Raw genomic sequence first — 19,648 nt, 5'->3', positions numbered from 1 at the left:
AAAAAAGATACTCATAAACTACATAAATGAAATAAAAGCAATCTTAAAAAGAAACATTTGATCTGAACATTGATTCATGTTTAGCTACATTGCCCATTCTTTACTAAGGCTTTGCTCAACGTTGATACAATTGTGTATTGTTGATCCAAAAGTATCAATAACGCATACCTGCAGGTAGAGAGGATGTGGAGAGAAACTTCCCAGTTAGAGCTCCACCTGCCCGAAGCGACTGAATGGCTTGACGCTCGGCCTCCTGTTGGCTTGACAACTTCTGGGATGCCTGTCAAGTGTCAACGCCCAAATCACATTTAATGACTTCCATGTTACTTTCATTCATTGTCAACCAAAATGAAACGTGTGTCTTTTGCCTACCGTGATGTGTGTGTTAGCAGGGAGTCCTAAGGAGATATTGGGCAGAGAAGGTGAGGTGTAGAGACTTAGTGGACTCAGCGTCCCATCGGCTCCCAGCGTCTGATGAAGGGATCTAAGCTGCAGACACACGGAAGGGTTACAAAGTAGTAGACAAGTGGCTGAGCATGTGTGTTTGTATACCTCGGTCTGTATGTTGGGTACAGAACCAGTGTTGCCATTAGCAATGGCTGAATTGGAACTATTGGGACTGCTGGGCCCTGAACCTGGAGCGCTACTACAGAGAGGAGAGACTGTAAAAAAAAAAACACATTATGGAATTTGCACCATATTTCACCAGGATAATATTTCATCGTGTTATTTAGTAACCTGAAATCTCAATGGCTCTTTTCTTGAAGGTGCTAATGACAGTTCCATCTTTCCTTCGAAGGAGTGGAGAGCTCCGCCTCTCTGCTACTTTCTGTTTCAACCGTGAACGCACCTTCAGGTTAGGCTCCGACACTAGGTGACAGAAAAAGGAGGAAGCGTGAAGAGGAAAAAAAAAAAAAACGTCACATCTCAGAACTAATTTGTTTCACATGAGCGATTAAGTAGACTTGAGAGAAAGATATTTTTGTTCTAAAAACAGCATATCTGCATTGTGTTAAATGACAAAAACACGGTGTTGCTTTCGAACGTAATTCACGTGCGCCTCGGAAACAAAATGTTTTCGCCAAGAGTCGCAATGGAACCCACCCCGATCAGATTTACTTTTCATATTCCCTTCTCAATTCGAGCTTCTTTTGGCAATTTTCTTCCTTGTGAAATGGCAACCAGGCTTTCTTTTTTTCTTTTCTGCCTGCTTGGTAGTCAAAGCACTTTTCCAATGTCACCGAGTCATTGAGAGTCTAATTAATCGGGGTTGGCATATGGTGTTCGCACGCTGATGACGCAGCATCACAAGTAACTGGAGGTTTGTTATCTTGCTGGAGGATACGTCAACAGCCTCCCATTAAAACAAGGTGAGCGTTGACCTTGCAATCACCTGAACCAAAACACTCCACACCACCTTTTTAGTGAAAACCTAATGATAACTACGGTCAATCAATTGTTCCAGGAAAGCAATTCCATCAATTCTGCATTTCTTTTCCTGTTCATTGTCACGGCAATGGCCGAAAGTCCTCTACCTGTTTTGCGGAGCGGAAAGTCATCCTTGCCCTCGTAGTTACCCAGTAACGTGGGAAGTTTGTAACATGGAGGAGTTCCTGGAGTGTTACTCTGGGGTGGTGAATTTAGTTCCAGGCAAATGTTCTGGCCTCCCCTGAAGACACAAAAAGGTAGCCAATCATTTTAGCAGAGTTTGCGCAAATATCGAAACAGGTCACTGACAATATCAATCAAAAGTGAACATTTATACATTTACGGCAGATGAGTCGCACGTGGTCATAAATATGGCGAGTGTGTTACCCGAGTCAAAGGTCGTATAAGCCGAGGGAAATTGTTTGCCTGAGGAAAACACTAAAAGCACGCGGCGACGACTCGACTCTTCTTTGTGCCTGCTTGATTAATATTGCTGGCAGAAATACTTACCAGCACTTTGAGGAGAAGGAATGGTTCAGTCCGCCGATGCCGGGTTCTTTCTTATTCAGAAGGAATTCCTGCAATTTCAACTTGACCTCGGTACTGGCGATGGCACCTTTTATAACAAACAAACAAATGTTGTTAATGAAAAGACCTTTTTGTCTTATGCATTGTAAAGAGAAAAAAAAGCCATGCACTGTTGCATTCTGGGGAAAAGCAACTCACTCTCTTTGCCTTTCTCCTTATTCCGAAGTAGAAGCAGCTGTTGCTCCAGTCGTTGTTTCTCCTGCTCTTCGTGTCTTTGTTGTTCCAGTTTTCGCTTCTGCTCCAACTCTTGCTGTCGCTTTGCAGCCAGCAGTTCCTGTTGTTGCTTACAAACGATATAATTAGCGGAATGACAAAAAAAAATTAAAATCATGCTGTCATGTGACTGAAAAAAAAAAAAAATATATATATATTTTTTTTTCAAAGCATATACATGAAATACCTTCAGATGTTCCTGCAGCTGGACTTCATGTTGTCTGGTTAGCACTTCATGTTTTTTCTGGAATTCAGCAAATAGCAGTTGTTTCTGGAGTTCTTGCTGCTGTTTAAGTAGTACTAGTTCATGCTGGAGCTGCTGCTCTCTCAAAGTGGTGTCCACTCCTGTAGTTCCCACTGGCAAAGATCCCAACCTGGGCTCGGTGCGCAGGTCGACGGGGCCTCCTCCACCACCTGAGCCTTCTTCGGAACCTGGGAACCAGTAAGCGCATTTACATTTTCAGTCGCACCAGTAAAACAATAATCCATCATGAAGAAGGGAAAAAAAAAAAAACAACAACATACATACATGCACACACTGCTTCATTCAAACACACACTATAAACCCCAAAATATAATCTCTGATCCAAGTGAGGAAAGGATGCAAAATATCACCCTTGATGATCTCTCATGAAGGTCAAAAGAGTCTGCTAAAGCATAAACTCGCACGCCTGAGGTATTATTCCATACAAGTGCACTTGGTTTGGTGCGTCAGACATTTGCGTTTCCATCACAAGACTTTGTGCTTGAGGGTATTTTAGTAAGCAATGACGCATTTTAGGCACTTTTATGTATCAGAGAATTGTGGTTTGTTAAAGGGAAAGGAAAAGCACGCCGCACATTTTATAAGATTGGCAAATTGAGCACAAAAAGATAATTAGCCCCTGAATGTGTGCCCAATACCAAGGTTGATAGCAATGCAAATCAACTTTGAGCATAGATAAAGAAAACAAAAAAGATATATTTGTGATCAAATTAGGTGATCACAAAAGTCATAAGCATGTCCGTCAATCAATCATACATTTACTTCAAATTCAGACAGAACGTTTCCGTCCCAGGCATGCACAACCAAGAACCAAAGAGACACTCACCACCTTCTCCAGCCACTCCTCGCTGTTCACTTGCTGTTCCTGCCGGGCTCTGCATGCCTGATGGGAGGCTGCTTTTCACCTCCACTACTGCGAGAGAAAGAGAATTACTGATTAGTCTGGACAATGTTGTCGGAGGCGCAACGGCCTATTCCATCACGTTCTGCATTCAGATAATGTAAGAAGAGAGGAACGCAGCCTCAAGATTTGCAAGAGTCTAATATGTGATGTGACAATCTTCTCACTAATCAGTCAAGACAAACAAACAAACAAACAAAGAAACATGTGACCTGATTTGTTCGAGCTGCGGTAAAATGCGCTATATCAATTTTTAAAGTTCTATTGTATAGTATTTTGCCACTTGCTGCGTTTTGCCACTTGCTGTCGACTAAAAATGACATCACAGTTTTCAAACTGGAACACTGTAAGTTGCAAATATGACAACACCATTATCGATAAAGGTGTCGGTGTTATTTCCACAGAGCCAATTGGTTCATTCGGGGGGGGGGTCTTGCATACCTCAATTTCTTCACTGCTGTTTGAAATGACTTTTTTACAATATCACAATTTCTACCTTGTATGTATGTAAATCGTGTATTTAGCTGGATATCAGACAGACTAGACAAGGCAAGACTCAGTAACTTCAGAATAGACACCCCTAATTAGCTTATCGGCTTCTGTCAGCTACACTCATTAATGGATGTGTGTGTGTGTGTGTGTGTGTGTGTGTGTGTGTGTGTGTGTGTGTGTGTGTGTGTGTGTGCGGGTGGGACTTTTGAGAAGCGAGCCAACAGTGACCCTGATCTGCCACATTCTGTTGGCTACTGTCTCTTGAGCTCATCTGATCCCTGATAATGGATTAGGCTACTTCCTGAAGATGGTATATTAGAGCAGTAGGACATTTCCTATCTGCTGGCTGGACAGGAAATTAAATCAGACCTTCCTCACAAAGAATTAGGATTTTGGACCTTTGGAACTGTCGTTGGGTCAGTGGCTTGGGTACACTTGAGGAACTGGAGCTTGTGCAAATATACGTAATTAAAAATAAAATAAAAAGATATTGGTGGCATTGGTTCTTTAAAAATATGCCCCACACATGCAAAGACATACAACCAAAGAATCAAGGCAGTTTTATATTTGGTGGTGTGTGACCATTCGGTTGGCTCAGTCAACTGCGGTTGGTGCTGCTGCTGCTCCTGCTGCTATGAAAAAAAAAAAAATGTTGGCAAGAGTCAAAGCGTCTAAAACTGAATTCTGGTAGATAAACACGATGTGTGTCTGTGAATATGTGTGCAGCCACTCACTTCTCAATTACCTAAACAAATATTCTGGTGTTTCACGGTGACGCACGTGTCTCCCTTTCCACTACAACACACACACTGTCCCGATGTGTATGTGTAGATGTGAGACTGGACTGTGAGTGTGTGTACAACAGCCCTCTTGGCAAGAGAGCAGCATTCCACAGCAGCCAGCTTCTGACGTCAAACTAAAGACATTTATAGTCCTGTAAACACACACACAAACTCACACTAACGTACAGTCTGGCAAAGTGGCGGGTGGAATTAACTTTTCACTCAATAATATTAGCCCCTTAACGGTTAGATGCAATTCGACACAAACAAAGATATGGATCAGAGCAAATGCAATTTAAAAAAAAAAAAAAAAATGCATCCAGCTTGTCCATAAAATAAAAATTCTCCACTGGACTTAATCGAGTACTTGTCGGGCTTGGCAATAAATGAAAAAAAAAAAACATTGAAAGAACTTTTCTAACATCTCTAACAGAGAGTTTTTATTATTCTAAATTAGTTTCAGTCATCATTAGTCACGACTATAATTACAGTCGTCGTTTGAAGCCGTCAATTGCTTTGGCAGGGAATTTCCGTCTTGAAAAAGACAAAGGACAGGTTAGAGTTTTGTTTATAAATGAATTCTTTGTTTCTCTTCTTCTATAATTGATTCTTCCTTGCAGTGCTACTGCAGAGTGTTATTTTGGGGGGAAACAATATCCATCTCGACTCTTTCCCTGTCTTGTTCATAATGCACCGCTCCGGCAAAATAGACACAATGACGTCAGCCCTGCAAAACAGCAGAGGGACACAGTGAGGAAGACCGAAAAGGTAAAAATAGTATAATGGCCGTGTGTGCTTTGGACAAATTAGAAGCCTACAGTTAGAGAGAGTAGTCACATGTGTCTTGTTGCCATAGGAAATGATGGGTGGGCCAGATGCATGATGGGGATAGTTAGGTCATACCAGAGAGATGCTGTCTTAATGTTGCCTTACATAAAGAAGCCTCCATTTTTCCTTCTTTTTATGCCACTCCATTCAAATAGGAACACACGTTTTTATTGATGGTAGTCAATCATAAGCAGTATCCTTGATCAATTACATTTGATTGGATTTATCTTAATTTGGAAGTGGAGCTGGGAAAAGGACATCCGCTTTGTACGGTATTTTTAGATGAAAGTTGTGCTTGATGAAATCTGTGACAAATGTCAACCACACAGTGGGACAGTTAATGCAGTGTATTATGTAATAGAACACAAATAATTGTCATAACTAAGCGCAAAAGACAATCATTACTCTATAACCAGAATGATTCATACGTGATGGCTTCAATTCAATGCGTGATTTTAATTGATGCGTTGTGTATACGTATGGCCGTTTCAAACCTCCACGAAAAAAAGCGGGCTGGAGGTGGCCCACCGACGCCTCTGCTAAATTTAACTGCACTTGAGTGGAATCCCAGCTACCGTCACGAGACGTGCTCCTCACCTACGGATGAAAATACAAGTAACCACGGAGACTATTGGGTTTCAAATTGGAGTATAAAATGGATGACAAGATAAATACATCTAGGATTATCTTACAATATAAGTATGTGTTGCATTCAAATTTCAAGTGAACCTTCTCAGGATATTTGACTTCAGAAACAGCCTCAGAAACATTTTATTTGTATTTTTTTTTAACAGGAACCAAGATTTTTTTTTTAGTAGCAGATGAATATTAAATTCTCCGGAAAAAAAGAAGAAAATCTTCAGATTTTTTTTTATTTCTAGCATTTGTTCAACGGAATGTTTTGGGGTTTTTTTTAATAGAAAGAAATTGTATTTTGAAGGTTCTAATGTATATTGCTAAAAACAGCCTTTCCTTAAGGACGACACATCCGTGTCAGAAATCAATGTGTCAATGGAGCAGGGGATTAGAGGCAATGTACGCATGTCTTGTTCCAAATATATTTAGCTGTTGGCACCAAATCCCAACTCCCGACTCTGCTTACCTTCCTGTACCTTTGTCCAATTGCCAGTCACACCTAAGCCCGCTTCACATTTCTATCTTGTCACTCCGCTAATACTGTCCCAGTCGAGGAACCAAATTCATAAAGCATCACAAAGATGCAGGAATAGAATTGAAACCTTTACACAATCCATCTCATTTATATGCAAAAGAAAGTCTTGGCAGAGCAAACGAAGGCAGGGGTCCGCCGATCCGTTTCGTCAAACAACGTGAACATCCAGAAACAACATGAACTTTAAAAGCAATTAATAAGGAGAGCCGTAGTTTTGATATCGATCAATAAAAGACACCCCCCCCCCCCCCTTCTCCCCATCCCTGAGATGACTCACCGGCTGTGGGCATGGCAGTGGTGGAGCCCCTGCTGCTACTCAGGAGCTCCAGAGGCTGTTGGCTGTCTGTGGCGGCAGAGGAAAAACACGACTCCGTCTCATAAATGGTCTGCAACATGGTGCACAATCCTGACACCGTGGGATGCAACAGCATGCCAAAAGAAGAGAAGCGCGCAACTTTCTCTCAAAACGATTCAGATCCTTTTCAAGAAGACTGCCATGTATTCAAGAAGTGCGGCTTACTCATTTTGGGGAGGATATGAGTAATCATTTACAAGCTTTTTAAGTTGAAAGCTGGTTTTTTTTCATTCTTTGAATTGGGGAAATTCCATTGAAAAATCCAAAATACAATGCTGTGTTTGATTATGGAATTCTTTGTAGAATGTCAAGTCGCTTTATTGTAAATTTCTCCTCTTCTATGATGCCGAAAAGTCTTCCCTTGGGTTCAGCCGGATGAATCGATGAAATTGAAAGGATGAATCGGAAGATGAGACCAATTGCAAGAAACTCCTTCGAATAGACTAAGCTTTGTACGGCGTGGTGTTTCTATATCATCTGGAGTCCAGATCCCTGCAGAGCAAGTTTGCTTAACGCTGGCTGGTCTTTCAAATCAAGAAGTTTGCATCCAATCCAAGTCTTCCCCCAACAAAGTGAAGAAAACGGACAATCACCGAGAGGCACTTTGTAAAAGTTCCCACATTTCCATCGGCTGCGAAATGATGGACGCCGTGGGCTCCATGTGTGCGGTGGCTTTGCATCAGGATGGACTAGCTGCGAGCTGCAGCTGCGTCTTCGCCACTTCCCACAGCTAATAACGCCGCACCAAAACAGATACGAGGAGACGCTGAATTCCCCTGCATCAAAGGATCCTCACGCTCTTCTCCTCCTGTCTGATGAGAGGCAGAGGAGGAGAGGAGGAAGATAAGGAAAGGCGAGGACATAAATAGCTTTGGGAGAGCACTCCCCGAGGTTCCATGCTTCCAAAATTAGAATCAAGTGCTGAGAGAACGATAGAGAGAGGGAAATGGAAGCAAAAGAGGGCGGGCGAGGAAGCCAATGACATGAAAAGAGAAAGAAAAACAAGGAAATTTTCCGGCAGACCGAGACGAGCGGCGATACGAGCCTTCCGGAAAAATGAGCAGCCGAGGAGCCTATACTATCCTCTTATGACTCCGGTGAAGATTCACACACACAAAAAAAAAAAAGAAAAAAGGGGGGGGGGGGGGGGGGCTTGCTGCATTGGCAACCTTCATACACCCACTAGAAATAAGTGCTGGTCAGACAGCTAATATTCACTGTCTGACAGTCATGTGTGGGTGTGTGTGGGTGTGCGTGTGCATACGAAAGTGGCTATGTGACGCTCTCAGAAAGCGGTGGAGGCTTGGCAGAAAGTAGATCAATGACTAGAGAGGACCTTAAGACGGATAAGCGGTCACCGACAGCTTTTGTCCTTTCATTCAAGAGAGAGGAGAAAAACCAGTCATACATCTGAGTCTTCCTTGCAGCTTTCATCGAATGAAGAATAAAGAAGAGACACCAAGATGGGAGTTGCAAGGGGGGTGATGGAGGGACTGGAGATGGAAATAGCCTGCCTGAGAGAAGGAGGAGTTGCAGATATAAATAGACAGAGAGAGAGAAAGAGAGAGAGAACGAGAGAGAGAGAACGAGAGAGAGAGAGAGAGAGAGAGAGAGAGAGAGAGAGAGAGAGAGAGAGAGAGAGAGAGAGAGCATGAGATAAGCCTCTAGCTGGGGGGGGGGGGCAAGGTGTGGGAGGGAATAGGGATGCACACCAATGTCATGTTTCTGGCCTGCACTTTCCGCAATTCACCTGTCAATCGCTCAGCGGGACTGCGATCGTGACAACCTAGGGAAGAATTTTTCACTGCTTTAGGTGGCTGTGACAAAGTAAGTTGGAATCTGTCATCTCTCTCGCCCTCAACTCACCACTTGCACAAAACATTCGTTTCAGCATGGATTTTGGACTAAACGGAGGGTAATTATTATTTTTTTTCCCCCCCCCACAGAGTATAAATCGCACGAGTCAAAATATGCAGAATGACAACATCCGTTTCTTCGGAGTTTAAGTCGCATTTCGGGGAGTATAAAAGTCTATTTTCAAAGCCATAACAAAGGTTGAACACTTCAAGAGCATTCGTTTCTGCAAGTCTTCCAAAGCATAAAATGCAAGACCATGACAAGACCTTCAAAATATATGTGTGTTCAAGTGGGGCATTTTAGAGAGGTGCACCTGGGAGATGCCACCAAGCATCATCACGGTGTAAGCAAAAGCTGCACTGCGCACTTTGCTGTCAGTGTGGATATTATTAATTGAAACTACTGGCTGCTATTTATAGTATTTGTTTGTTCCATTCAGCCGTTGATTTTAAAGTGAAGCTGCTTTAAGTATACTCGAACGATACGGAGATGATCATCATAAGATAAATTGTTATGACTCTTCTGTTTTAGGCTGCCTTAACACCTGTTTCCTTTCCAGGAAAGAAAATCTCATTAAAACATTTTCATTAATTCGTCACCTTCATTCCACCTCCTCCTCACCCTCATCATCCTCACCTCCTGCATAAACAGCTCTGGATGTCCATGGGCAGACTCGTGTACGTTTCAGTATGACTCACAGGCAGAATGCAAAAATCAAATTGTATATCTTTTCCAAAAAAATAATAATAATAATACCCTGCTACAACATTATCATTTCGTAATGTTAAAATATGTATTTGATTTTTATTTCAATTCAGAAGGTGACAAAAACGTACCGAAGCAACATATCTGATATCTCAAATGGTCTCACATACTAAACACATCTGCTGAAGGTGTGTGTGTGTGTGTGTGTGTGTGTGTGTGTGTGTGTGTGTGTGTGTGTGTGTGTGTGTGTGTGTGTGTACTGCAGGATGACTCATCTCTGCGTTTCTATTTGAGGCGCATCAACCACTGGATTCACACTGTGTCTTTGTGTGTATATACATATGTGAGCGTGTGTGCATGTGCTTTATCTGTACCCATGACAACCAAATTACAGTCAGTGTGACAACTGACATTGTGCAGTCGGGGGGCACCAATATATATATATATATATATATATATATATATATATATATATATATATATATATATATATATATATATATATATATATATATATATATATTATATACTTTCTGACATTTAAAAAATAAAAAATAAAACCTACCAGTGGTGTGTGATGAATTCATGAAGGCTGAATGTGGCCTTTGCGTTCTGCTCCTTTGAGTCTTTGTGCGTGTGTTTTAAAGTGGGTCCTCTGTGTCAGCCATATGTTGCAGGACAGATGATGGATGGATGGACGGATAAACAGATGAAACCTCTTCCTTAGTGTTAACCTCTGGAAAAAAAAAAAAAAACAACAACATTGAGATATGAGTTAAAATGGAGCTTATGTTATTTACATATGAAGAATGGAAATTAAAAGTTTCAACTGCAAAAGTAAAAATAAATAGATAAATAAATAAAAATTGGTGCTTATTTTGTTCTTCACACCAGATGATTTTTTATTTTATTTTTTTGTGGACTGGGTCAGCAAATTTCATGACAAATTGGCACTCCCCCCAGACTAACTAACATCTGCTTTGGGAACCAATTCCACAGTAGTCTGTTGCCACCTACTGGCCCTACATTGATAACAACAACTACAACACTCGCAAAATAAAGAAAAACCCTTAGCGAAATTAGCATTCAGGGTAATTGTCCAAATGCATGACAACAAACTTGTGCCTGAATGTCAAAAGTAATTAGCTGTAATGTGATTTGGAGGATCATCCCATCCTGTGATTTGCACCCTCATTGCTGACTGAAAATGAGCCTAGATGCCAAATATATGCATTCGTTAACTTCACTGCCTTATTATTATGCTTCAGAGAAGCATTAATGTACGAAACATATCTCATCAATTAATAATAATTGAACATCTCTTAGCACATCAAAGTCTGTTGACATTTTATTAAGAGGTCTGTCTGTCTGTCTGTCTGTCAGAGTGCAATACTTTGACCTATGGAGGTAACCAGACTAACCTGCTGGTCGACTGTACTAAAAAGTCGATAAACAGAAAGTCAGACGGGAAATGAAGAATCTGGTGCCTCTGTACTTCACTAGACTCGAACATGCACGCAAATGTTGCCAAAGAAACAACAAAAATAGAAATGTTTCACTCTCACTCCTCCTCCTCCTCCTCTTCTTCACACCAGCGTTTCCTAAAATACCTAGCCCCTCCCATGCATATGAGGAGCAGGAAGTGCTGCCTGGCAACCAAAGAGCAGGCTGCCGTGGTAACGCTTCACCTAAGCATTTCTTGCGGGCGTCTGTTTACCAAAAACAGGGCACTAGAAGTTGAAAGTGGGTTACAGTGCACAGTCCGTAGAGATATTATGCAACTAATGCGCCTAATGCACCCTTTGACCTCTGAGATCTGACTTCTGGGAGGGGGGGGGACACTACATTATACAGCTGCAAATCCCTCATCCAAAGTCCTTCCGACCAAACGATCAGCAGAGAGCTCGAAGCTCCTGTGGGAGGAGGTGACATGGAGGAATTCAACTGCAAAGAGTGTTCTGAGAATGAGGCCAGTTTGTTAATAAGAAGGATGCTCATGTTCATGTTGACTATTAAGAACTGTCACTAACATGCAACAGTTTAGGAGTCGGGCCGTGCTCAAAACCACAACGTCCCAGACCGAAACTAGAATTGACAGACTTGAGACAGCAATTAAACCATGACCTTCCAATTTCAGAAAAATGTGACTGCCATTGTAATCTACCTTCACACTGAGTTTGTCTTTCGATGACTTTGCCGCTTGGCACGGGCACGACGTCCGCCATTTTTAAGAGTCAGGCATGATGGAAAGTGATTACGGCTACATTTCCTGCTACCTATTAATGTAGCAGTAACTTCCTCCTCATAAATCTCTCATCTGACTTGTCAACAAAGAAAAAGGCAAGAACTGGTGCTAAAGTGTTACGTGACAGGTATGAATATTAACTCGTGGTGTGCTTCCTTCAGTCAAACACGATTCGATATGGAGTCATAAATGGAGTGCAATTAAATTCAAGTGGAACGAATCAATTCCGTTCGATTCAGTGGGATTAGGATTGGATTGTATGTCATGTATGAGGCAATGTGTTTCTTGTTGTTATATTAACATACACATGAATTGACTTGTCAGTATATGAGTGAACTTGTAAGTACGGTGAAGGTGGCATTTCCGTCAATGTGATTGGTATCTGTACAATAAAACTGGATATGTACCTGATATGTTTTAAAGTGGTAGAGTTTTCAATTTGTTTTGATTTATTTGAACAGAAGTCAGTTGGGAAGAGCTCCAGCACGCACGTGTCGCGTCCCCGGTGAGGAAATGCGCTTCCGAAAATAGATGGAAGGACGGATAAACACATTACAAAATAAAGCGAAAAGTTTTAAAGACAGACAACATCAATAGTTATCATAGTTCAGAGAGGTTTGCATTTTCAAAGGGAATGTGAAGTAGAAAAACTTCTCGTCCCACCCTTCTTTTTTCTATGTAGTACACATGCAGATTATTACACTTGCAGTTTTTCTTATATACATATATATATATATATATATATATATATATATATATATATATATATATATATATATATATATATATATATATATATATATAAAGCAAAAACAAACAAAACAAAAAAACAAGTGTAGTCATGTACTACTGCCAAATATCAAACACACACACAAACAACCATTCACATAATTCAACGTGTAATACTTCAGTACTTGAAGTAACCTAACGTGCTTGTTTCTAAAACATAAAGGAAAGTACCAAAAAAGTAAGCACAGAGAGAACATGTAAACTCAACACTAGGTCAGAGCAAAAAAAAAAAAAAAAAAAAAACTCATAACGGTGCTATATAAAGATGTATTGCGTTGTATTGTATTGATACAGAAATGCAAATAAAATATAATTTATGCATTCTTCTTTTTTTGTTTGTTTATGGTACACAATAAATAGCATCAAGATTGTGTGAATTGTGTGCCAGTAGGGGCAATGAAGTACTTCCAGTCCCATGATGTCAAAAAAATAAAAGAATACTTGTCTTAAAAGCGTCTGTAAGGTTATTGAGCAGGATGTTGTTGAATGGTAGCTGTTAGCTTAAGGCGTGTACTGTTAGTTGCCTCTTTTCGGGCTGCCAACTTGAACTTATACTCAATTTCGTTCGCTTCAAATTGTCACTTTCACGCACAAACTCAACAAACGGCAACGATATGTTGCTTTTTTCAATCATACACGTTTGCTTGTTTCAGTCAGTGACCAGTGGAGCGTCCTTTAGCTAGCCATAGCAGTGTTTTTTTTCGTGTGTGTGCAAGTTAGCTAAGTGTCGATAATGGCTTTACAAACGTAACAATTCACTAGAAAATAAAAAACAAAAAAAAGAAGCTTGCGGGGCAGTCACGCAAGAACACATGCACGCACGGGCTTTTTCTGTTTGCAAGGTTACCGTGGATGTCGGCGGGTCCTCCTGGAACGCGTACTAGTGCGGAGGTGTCTTCCTCCCGGCTTCGCCTCCCATCGCGGCTCGCAACGTCTCCACGCAAATGGCAACCGCGATCGGAACGTGAAATTTCCACAACCTAGACGCAAGTGACCTAAGATTTCACTACCTTCATATTGACAGTATAGATCTCGCTAACGTCGCCCCGTCCCTTCTCCTCTCCTCGCCGCCGCCGCCGCCACCAACAACAACATTATTGACGTCCTCCTCTGACCACGTGACCAGTCTGTTGAGGCTAAAAATAGCCGCCGTAGAAACGAATAGGAACCGACAGACAACAGTCAATTTATGACTACGGCAGACAGAAAGGATCCACACAGAAAAGCAGAGCTACGTTGAAGTTGACCTTAACTGCTTCACTCAACCACTCCCTATTTATGATGATAAAAACAAAGTGGTTGTTGATCGTTTACCGGTTACATCCAGTGGCGTCACTATTGGCTTTTACGGGATCTTTACCCTCCCCTAAACTTTTTTTGTTTGCGACCTATATATCCCATTGTAATCATTTCCTTAAATGTGTGCGAAATCATTGCAATTTTCTATCCTTTTAATTTCTAATTTGTGTTTGTAAAATAGTCAGGGTAGCCGCGAGTATCGATACTTTGAAATAGGACTGGTATCAGCACTGATACGGATTCTTGATATCGATACTCACCCATCCGTAATGACAATAATAACCCAGTGCAACTCTGTATTAAAGCTAAATCATCAACACTATGCAACTGTCCAAATATTTACTAACCACATCACTCAGTCTTGTGATTTTTACTCCTATATAGAAAAAGAATGAGAAGAAAATGGGAAGCGAATAGAGGAATTAGAGAAAATGAAAGTGAAAATGGAAAAATATGGAGAAAGACAGAGAAGAGCATTCATGTGAGGATCGAGGGGAGAACATATGCCAGGAAGTGAGAGAGAGCAAAGACTGAGTCTGCAAGCGAGCTACAGAGGATGGAACAATTGTGAGGAATGATGGATGAAGAGGACTGTGGAAGAACTGCAATAGAGGAGAGGAAGATCAAGAACAGAGAGCGCTGTGGAGGTGGAATAAAAGGAAGAGACAGAAATAGAGAGAGAGAAGGAAAGAGCTATTCTGGTAATGATGTTGTTGCCATGGAGATGCTTTTCCCCAGTCAGACTACTCCACAGGTGCCTTGTGGGGATTTTTTTTTTTTTTTAAAAGACGTCCCTGATTGGCGCTGATCTGTAGAACACAGGGCTATTGATTGGTTGACTGAATGGAAGGGCAAAGGTCATCCCTTGCATGCCATTACCCTTCAAAAGTGTTTGCCTTCTGGTGACTCCTCACTGTGCAACAGTAGGAAACAAATGACAGAAAGCAGAAACAAAAACAATTATGAATGTGGAAAAATAGGAGAAAACACTGAGGGGGGGGATATGTGGAGGAGGAACAAGTAGAAGAAACATGTTTATCACTCTCCCCCTGGAAAAAAATGAAAGTAAAAAAATATCTATACTTTATGAAACACAAATATTTTCCTCACACAGTTAGAGACTTATTTATAAACTCTTACAATGTTTTGGAGCACATATGCTGCCAGTAAGCGAGAAGTTGTACCATTTTCTACTTTAGTAATAGAACCATCACCATTCCGAAATATGTACAGTCATACTGCAGACACCGTAAGTCCTCATTATTGCACTGCAAAGATGTTGACGGTAAAATGGGTCCATTAGTGCCATTCGGAGTTATTTGACAATAAAAGAAATCAAGTAAAGATGTGCGCGCACACACACACTGCAAAGAAATTGTGTTTGGAGCAGTGGTGAGTCAGACCTCTGACTCACAGGAGAAATCAAAAATGTCAAACTGGAATAAAAGGCTACACACTAACAGCACCGTTTTCAGACATTATTCAAGATAACCCTGACAAGCTCAGTCTAACCTGTTTTGTTTTTTCATTTGCACGCAACGTAACCGAAAGTTGTGAAGGTTTAAGTTGATGTAAAAGCTGCCTGTGCTCCTTTGCAGCAATTAAGTTGAAAGTTTGAGTCAGTGTTCCTTTGCAGCAATTAAGCTTAGCCTGCAGCGCCATCAACTGGAGAAAAAGGGATACTGCCAGCCTGGAGTCACCCAGTCGCAAGTATGTGCAATTCCAGGGTTTATGAACACCCAGATCTACGTGCAATGCATGTATCAAACTCTAGGCTCGGGGGCCAGTTGCAGCCCCTACATTATTTTCTTTGGCCTGTTCTGCCTAGTATAGATAGATGATCAAATCCTACAAACAACGTACACATGACTTTTCAGGCCAACTTTGTTGTTTGAATGACTGCCACAGGATGAAAATCTATTGGAGGTAAATGTCAAGCATTGAATTGCATTAGGTGTCATACGCAATAATGGCCTTTAGTTGAGTTGAAATAATACGCTAATCATAAAAGGTAGAGTTAAAAACATGAAATCGACTGCGATAATTTACTATCACCCCCACCCACGCTATCTTCTTCCTCTTGACCGCTCTCTCTCCTCTGGCGTTGCCATGGTAACCAACCCATTACGTTTGAGCTGAGTCATCAATCCAGACTGTCTCCATGAAATAATAGATTTATATTTTCAAATTTTCTTTTTTTTAGATTCAAAGAACATTGCAACAATTTACATATGGAGCAACGCGCAATGCTAGGTTTATTATTTCCTTATTTTCCTAGTCACGTGGGTTAGGTCTGCCCGAAGCGCACCACTTGAGGGAGGAGAAAGGCGGATGAAAAATAAATAATAAAAAAAAATAATAAGGAGGAAGGCGGATGTATAAATCCACACCCTGCGACTTTGCAAAACAACAGCACCCATTGCAGAACTACGACGCAGTAAGTATTCCTATCGACCAACTTATTTGCATAGATGTATACTTCACGGACCGATCGAAAGGATGTTGTCAATATGTCACTCACGATATCGGAACAGGTGGCAGGTGTTATAAAAAAAAAAAAAAAAAAAAAAGGCCATCCGTGTGTTTGACAGCTGGCGTCCTCGTTCAAACTTTTCTATGTTCTCCTCACTGTTAAGTCCTACCAGTGTTAAAACATATTTTCTTGTGCGCCACAATGAAGTTGTAGTTCCCTCATCGGATTGTTACGATCGTAAAAGCATTTAAATGCATAATCGGCTCACATTGAACCCGCCCGCTAAACATTTGAACACACAAAAAGTTGCAAGCAGAAAACCTTTACTTGCATTCAATCAATTCCTCACTCACCTCTCCCTTATGTATAAATTTGCCGTAACCCTCTCAAAATATATTTCTATAAATTCATATTGAATTTATATTTATTAAAACATATATTAATACTCAAGTGCAGCATTAATATATAAGCAAAGCGTGGAGAGTGTCTGTCGCAGAAATGTACAGTCAGTGAATGTCATTGTTAACATAAATAAAAAGGATAAATATACAAAAGCAAACCAGGCAGGGTGGAATTTTTTTTTTTTACGTCACTGCATTTGTTGATATTGGAAAGAGAGATCTGTTTACTTTGCTATTTGATGGGCTAACCTTATTTGCGTCATAATTTAATATGGCAGATCGCAAATAGCAGACCTCCAGGCCAAACATGTAAAGATGTCATATTTTGTCTCGGTCTCTGCCTGCGTGTCTCAGATCATGGAGGATTCTTCTGCTCCACGTTCTACTCGCTCCACGTTTGGATGGCTAGTAGGAGCCTCGCAGCTTCTGGGTGTGACATCAGTGGTGCTGACTGGCGTGTGGATGGGTCACTACCACGGTGGCTTTGCGTGGGATGGCTCTGACCAGGAGTTCAACCTTCACCCTCTCTGCATGATTCTGGGCATGGTCTTCTTACAGGGAGATGGTGAGCAATCATAAACATCCGTAGATGTTTGAAGGACTTTTTATTCAATGAAGGATTTTTAGAGTTAAAACATTGTGTCAAGTAAAAAGCAGGTTTTTACATGTTTGATTAAGAAGGCATGGTCACACAATAAAAAGACTATAATCAAATTACTAACATTAATACTTCACCATAAAACACAACTTTGACATTTATGGAAGTAATATTAGTTCGTGTAACATTCCAAACAAGTTATTTTTACTTGAGGGGGGTCAATAAAAGGGAGAACTGGCCGACCATATCCAACAGCAAGACTTCAAATATTTTGTTGAATTGCCCAACTTAAAATGTTATTGTCGCCTTGGAATTTTGCATTCACCTATTTTTAATGTCATCAGCGTATGCGACTGTTATTGACGATGTTGACTTATTTACAGCGATCAAAATATCGAATAAAAAGCAGATCGTTTTTGCTCTAACTTGCAGGATGACTCGTTTATATCTGTTGGTTGTTTTCTGCTTCTGCTAATATAGCTCTAACCACTTTAGCTCCTGTGGCTCAACGGGACAATTGCATTAAAGTGATAACAGCAAAGGTCAGCTGGACATTAGTGAGATGTTCACAAGTGATCCAAACACCCTCATGGAGGGGGGGGGGGGGAGGACACACACCGTTCTTGCTTTTATGCTTGCTGTAACAGAGCTGGGCTCAGACCAAATAACAATGATGTTCAACTTTTGATTCACAGCCATCCTGGTGTATCGAGTGTTTCGTAACGAGGCCAAAAAGAACGTCAAGATGCTTCACGGCATCATTCACGTGCTCGCGCTGATCGTCAGCATTGTCGGTAAATTAGACCGAGAAGTACGCGCCTTTCTATTTTGGTGTATATTTTGACAATTGTACATGTGTGTTTAGGTATGGCAGCTGTTTTTGACTCCCACCGAGCAGCCAAGTACCCAAATATGTATTCCTTGCACAGTTGGTGCGGCATGGCCACCATTGTCCTATTTAGCTTGCAGGTAGACCCGCGCGCACACACGTACGTATGCCAACGTGTACATTTTGTCATATATATTTTTTTCTATCCATCTCTCAACAGTGGGTCATGGGTTTGTCGTTCTTCCTGTTTCCCGTCGCGTCGTCGTGGTTACGATCGGCGTACCTCCCCGTTCATGCCTTCTGTGGTCTGGTTCTGTTGGTTATGGCTATCGGGAGCAGTTTGCTCGGTATCACAGAGAAACTTCTCTTCAGCATCATGTACGTTCTACTCTATCTACTGTTTATTGCTTACGTGCATCTGTGTGCAAGGCATGGGCAAATGAAATGCTTGTTCCTCTGTGGCTCAGGTCAACCTATTCCAGCTTTCCACCTGAAGGGATCATGGCCAACATTCTGGGCATCCTGCTCGCGTGTTTTGGGCTGCTGGTGTGCTACATTGTCACCAAGGAAGAATACAGGCGGCCACCAAACCCCGAGGAAGAGTCTTTGGCGGTCCACTTCAAGACCCTGACCGAAGGAGGCTCACCTACCATGCCTTAATTTATTCTCAAACTGCTCACTTCAATTTGATTTGTTTGAGTAGTTCTCTTGATTTTACTGGGTTATGATTGCAAAATGGAATTAAATACTGAAGTAGGCCAAAAAAAAAAAAAACAATACAAGAGCTGTGATGATGCCCACTTTGGATTGACACTGTCAAAGAACATTTGTTTGCATTGGTGTGTTGTGCAAGTATGTTTTTCAATGTGCTTGTTTGTATGCAACTTTGTCAGCTGTGAAGGTATATTAAGTATTATGTGCATTGTGCTAAGTTATTGGTTTTGGAATGTGAGATATTTAAATTAAATTAAAAACAGAAAAAACACAGTCTGCTTTTATTTGTGTGGTGGCAAAAATTGGAGGATTCAGTGTGCAGGAAAACACAATTTCTATTCAATTCTTTCCAGGGATAGATTTTATATAGTCACATGCTTATCTTAAAACACTGTACAGCTATTGCACTTACCTTGTTGGAGATGGATGTCCAATATGGAAGCAAGGATGGCAGAGGTAGAGCAATGATGATACGCAAAGCAAGGAGTGAGGGTGCAGGTGCAGCCGATCCAAATTGTAAGCTTGAAGCGGTCAAAAAAAAAAACAATATCACGACTATCTTCTTGACTAACTGCGACTGACTCAGGCAGACTGCCATGTGGGAGCAACCATCTTTGCCACATCAGGTGCCTGATCAGGTGACCAAAAAGCTGTGTCAAAATAAAAGGCCAAGCAAATTTGAACCAAACCAAAATGAAACCAACGTTCATCTTAA

General features: G+C 41.1%; 2 protein-coding genes across 7 annotated transcripts in view; one reads left to right on the top strand and one right to left on the bottom strand.

Moving 5' to 3' along the window:
- hdac5 (histone deacetylase 5) overlaps positions 1 to 19,566 on the bottom strand; it is a 30,273-nt gene extending 10,707 nt beyond the window's left edge. For 3 of the 6 annotated variants that reach the window (XR_015068401.1, XR_015068402.1, XM_085932870.1), the window contains exons 1-11: positions 13,467 to 13,999; positions 10,151 to 10,321; positions 3,321 to 3,407; positions 2,417 to 2,661; positions 2,155 to 2,299; positions 1,939 to 2,044; positions 1,536 to 1,669; positions 739 to 870; positions 553 to 662; positions 373 to 489; positions 169 to 280 (exon numbers count right to left, since the gene is read on the bottom strand). Coding sequence is in view for 4 of the 6 variants with exons in the window: in XM_085932870.1 (XP_085788996.1) it covers positions 169 to 280; positions 373 to 489; positions 553 to 662; positions 739 to 870; positions 1,536 to 1,669; positions 1,939 to 2,044; positions 2,155 to 2,299; positions 2,417 to 2,661; positions 3,321 to 3,407; positions 10,151 to 10,172 (1,210 nt within the window). In the remaining 2 variants the exon portion in view is untranslated. Of the gene's footprint in view, positions 1 to 168; positions 281 to 372; positions 490 to 552; positions 663 to 738; positions 871 to 1,535; positions 1,670 to 1,938; positions 2,045 to 2,154; positions 2,300 to 2,416; positions 2,662 to 3,320; positions 3,408 to 6,945; positions 8,507 to 10,150; positions 10,322 to 13,466; positions 14,001 to 19,345 lie in introns of those variants that run through there. The other 3 variants (XM_085932871.1, XM_085932872.1, XM_085932873.1) reach the window with 3 other exon arrangements.
- On the top strand, positions 16,216 to 19,001 carry cyb561 (cytochrome b561). The gene is made up of 6 exons (XM_085934200.1): positions 16,216 to 16,355; positions 17,147 to 17,357; positions 18,086 to 18,184; positions 18,256 to 18,359; positions 18,440 to 18,597; positions 18,687 to 19,001. The coding sequence occupies exons 1-6, from the start codon at positions 16,293 to 16,295 to the stop codon at positions 18,877 to 18,879; spliced, it is 828 nt and encodes a 275-aa protein (XP_085790326.1). The 5' UTR covers positions 16,216 to 16,292; the 3' UTR covers positions 18,880 to 19,001.
- Positions 19,567 to 19,648: the final 82 nt, after the last annotated feature.

The sequence above is a fragment of the Syngnathus leptorhynchus genome, chromosome 16, assembly GCF_054491065.1.
Source record: "Syngnathus leptorhynchus isolate UIUO chromosome 16, UIUO_Slep, whole genome shotgun sequence".
Lineage (NCBI taxonomy): Eukaryota > Metazoa > Chordata > Actinopteri > Syngnathiformes > Syngnathidae > Syngnathus > Syngnathus leptorhynchus.
The sequence above is the reverse complement of the archived record's forward strand: the minus strand, read 5'-3'. Positions and strand labels throughout refer to the sequence as shown.

Bases quoted from the DNA above. Each gene is read 5' to 3' on its own strand.
- cyb561 (XM_085934200.1), top strand. From the start codon at position 16,293: ATGTATAAATCCACACCCTGCGACTTTGCAAAACAACAGCACCCATTG. The intron at 18,185-18,255 runs GTAAATTAGACC...ATGTGTGTTTAG, and splicing joins GCTGATCGTCAGCATTGTCG to GTATGGCAGCTGTTTTTGAC. The intron at 18,598-18,686 runs GTACGTTCTACT...TCTGTGGCTCAG, and splicing joins AAACTTCTCTTCAGCATCAT to GTCAACCTATTCCAGCTTTC.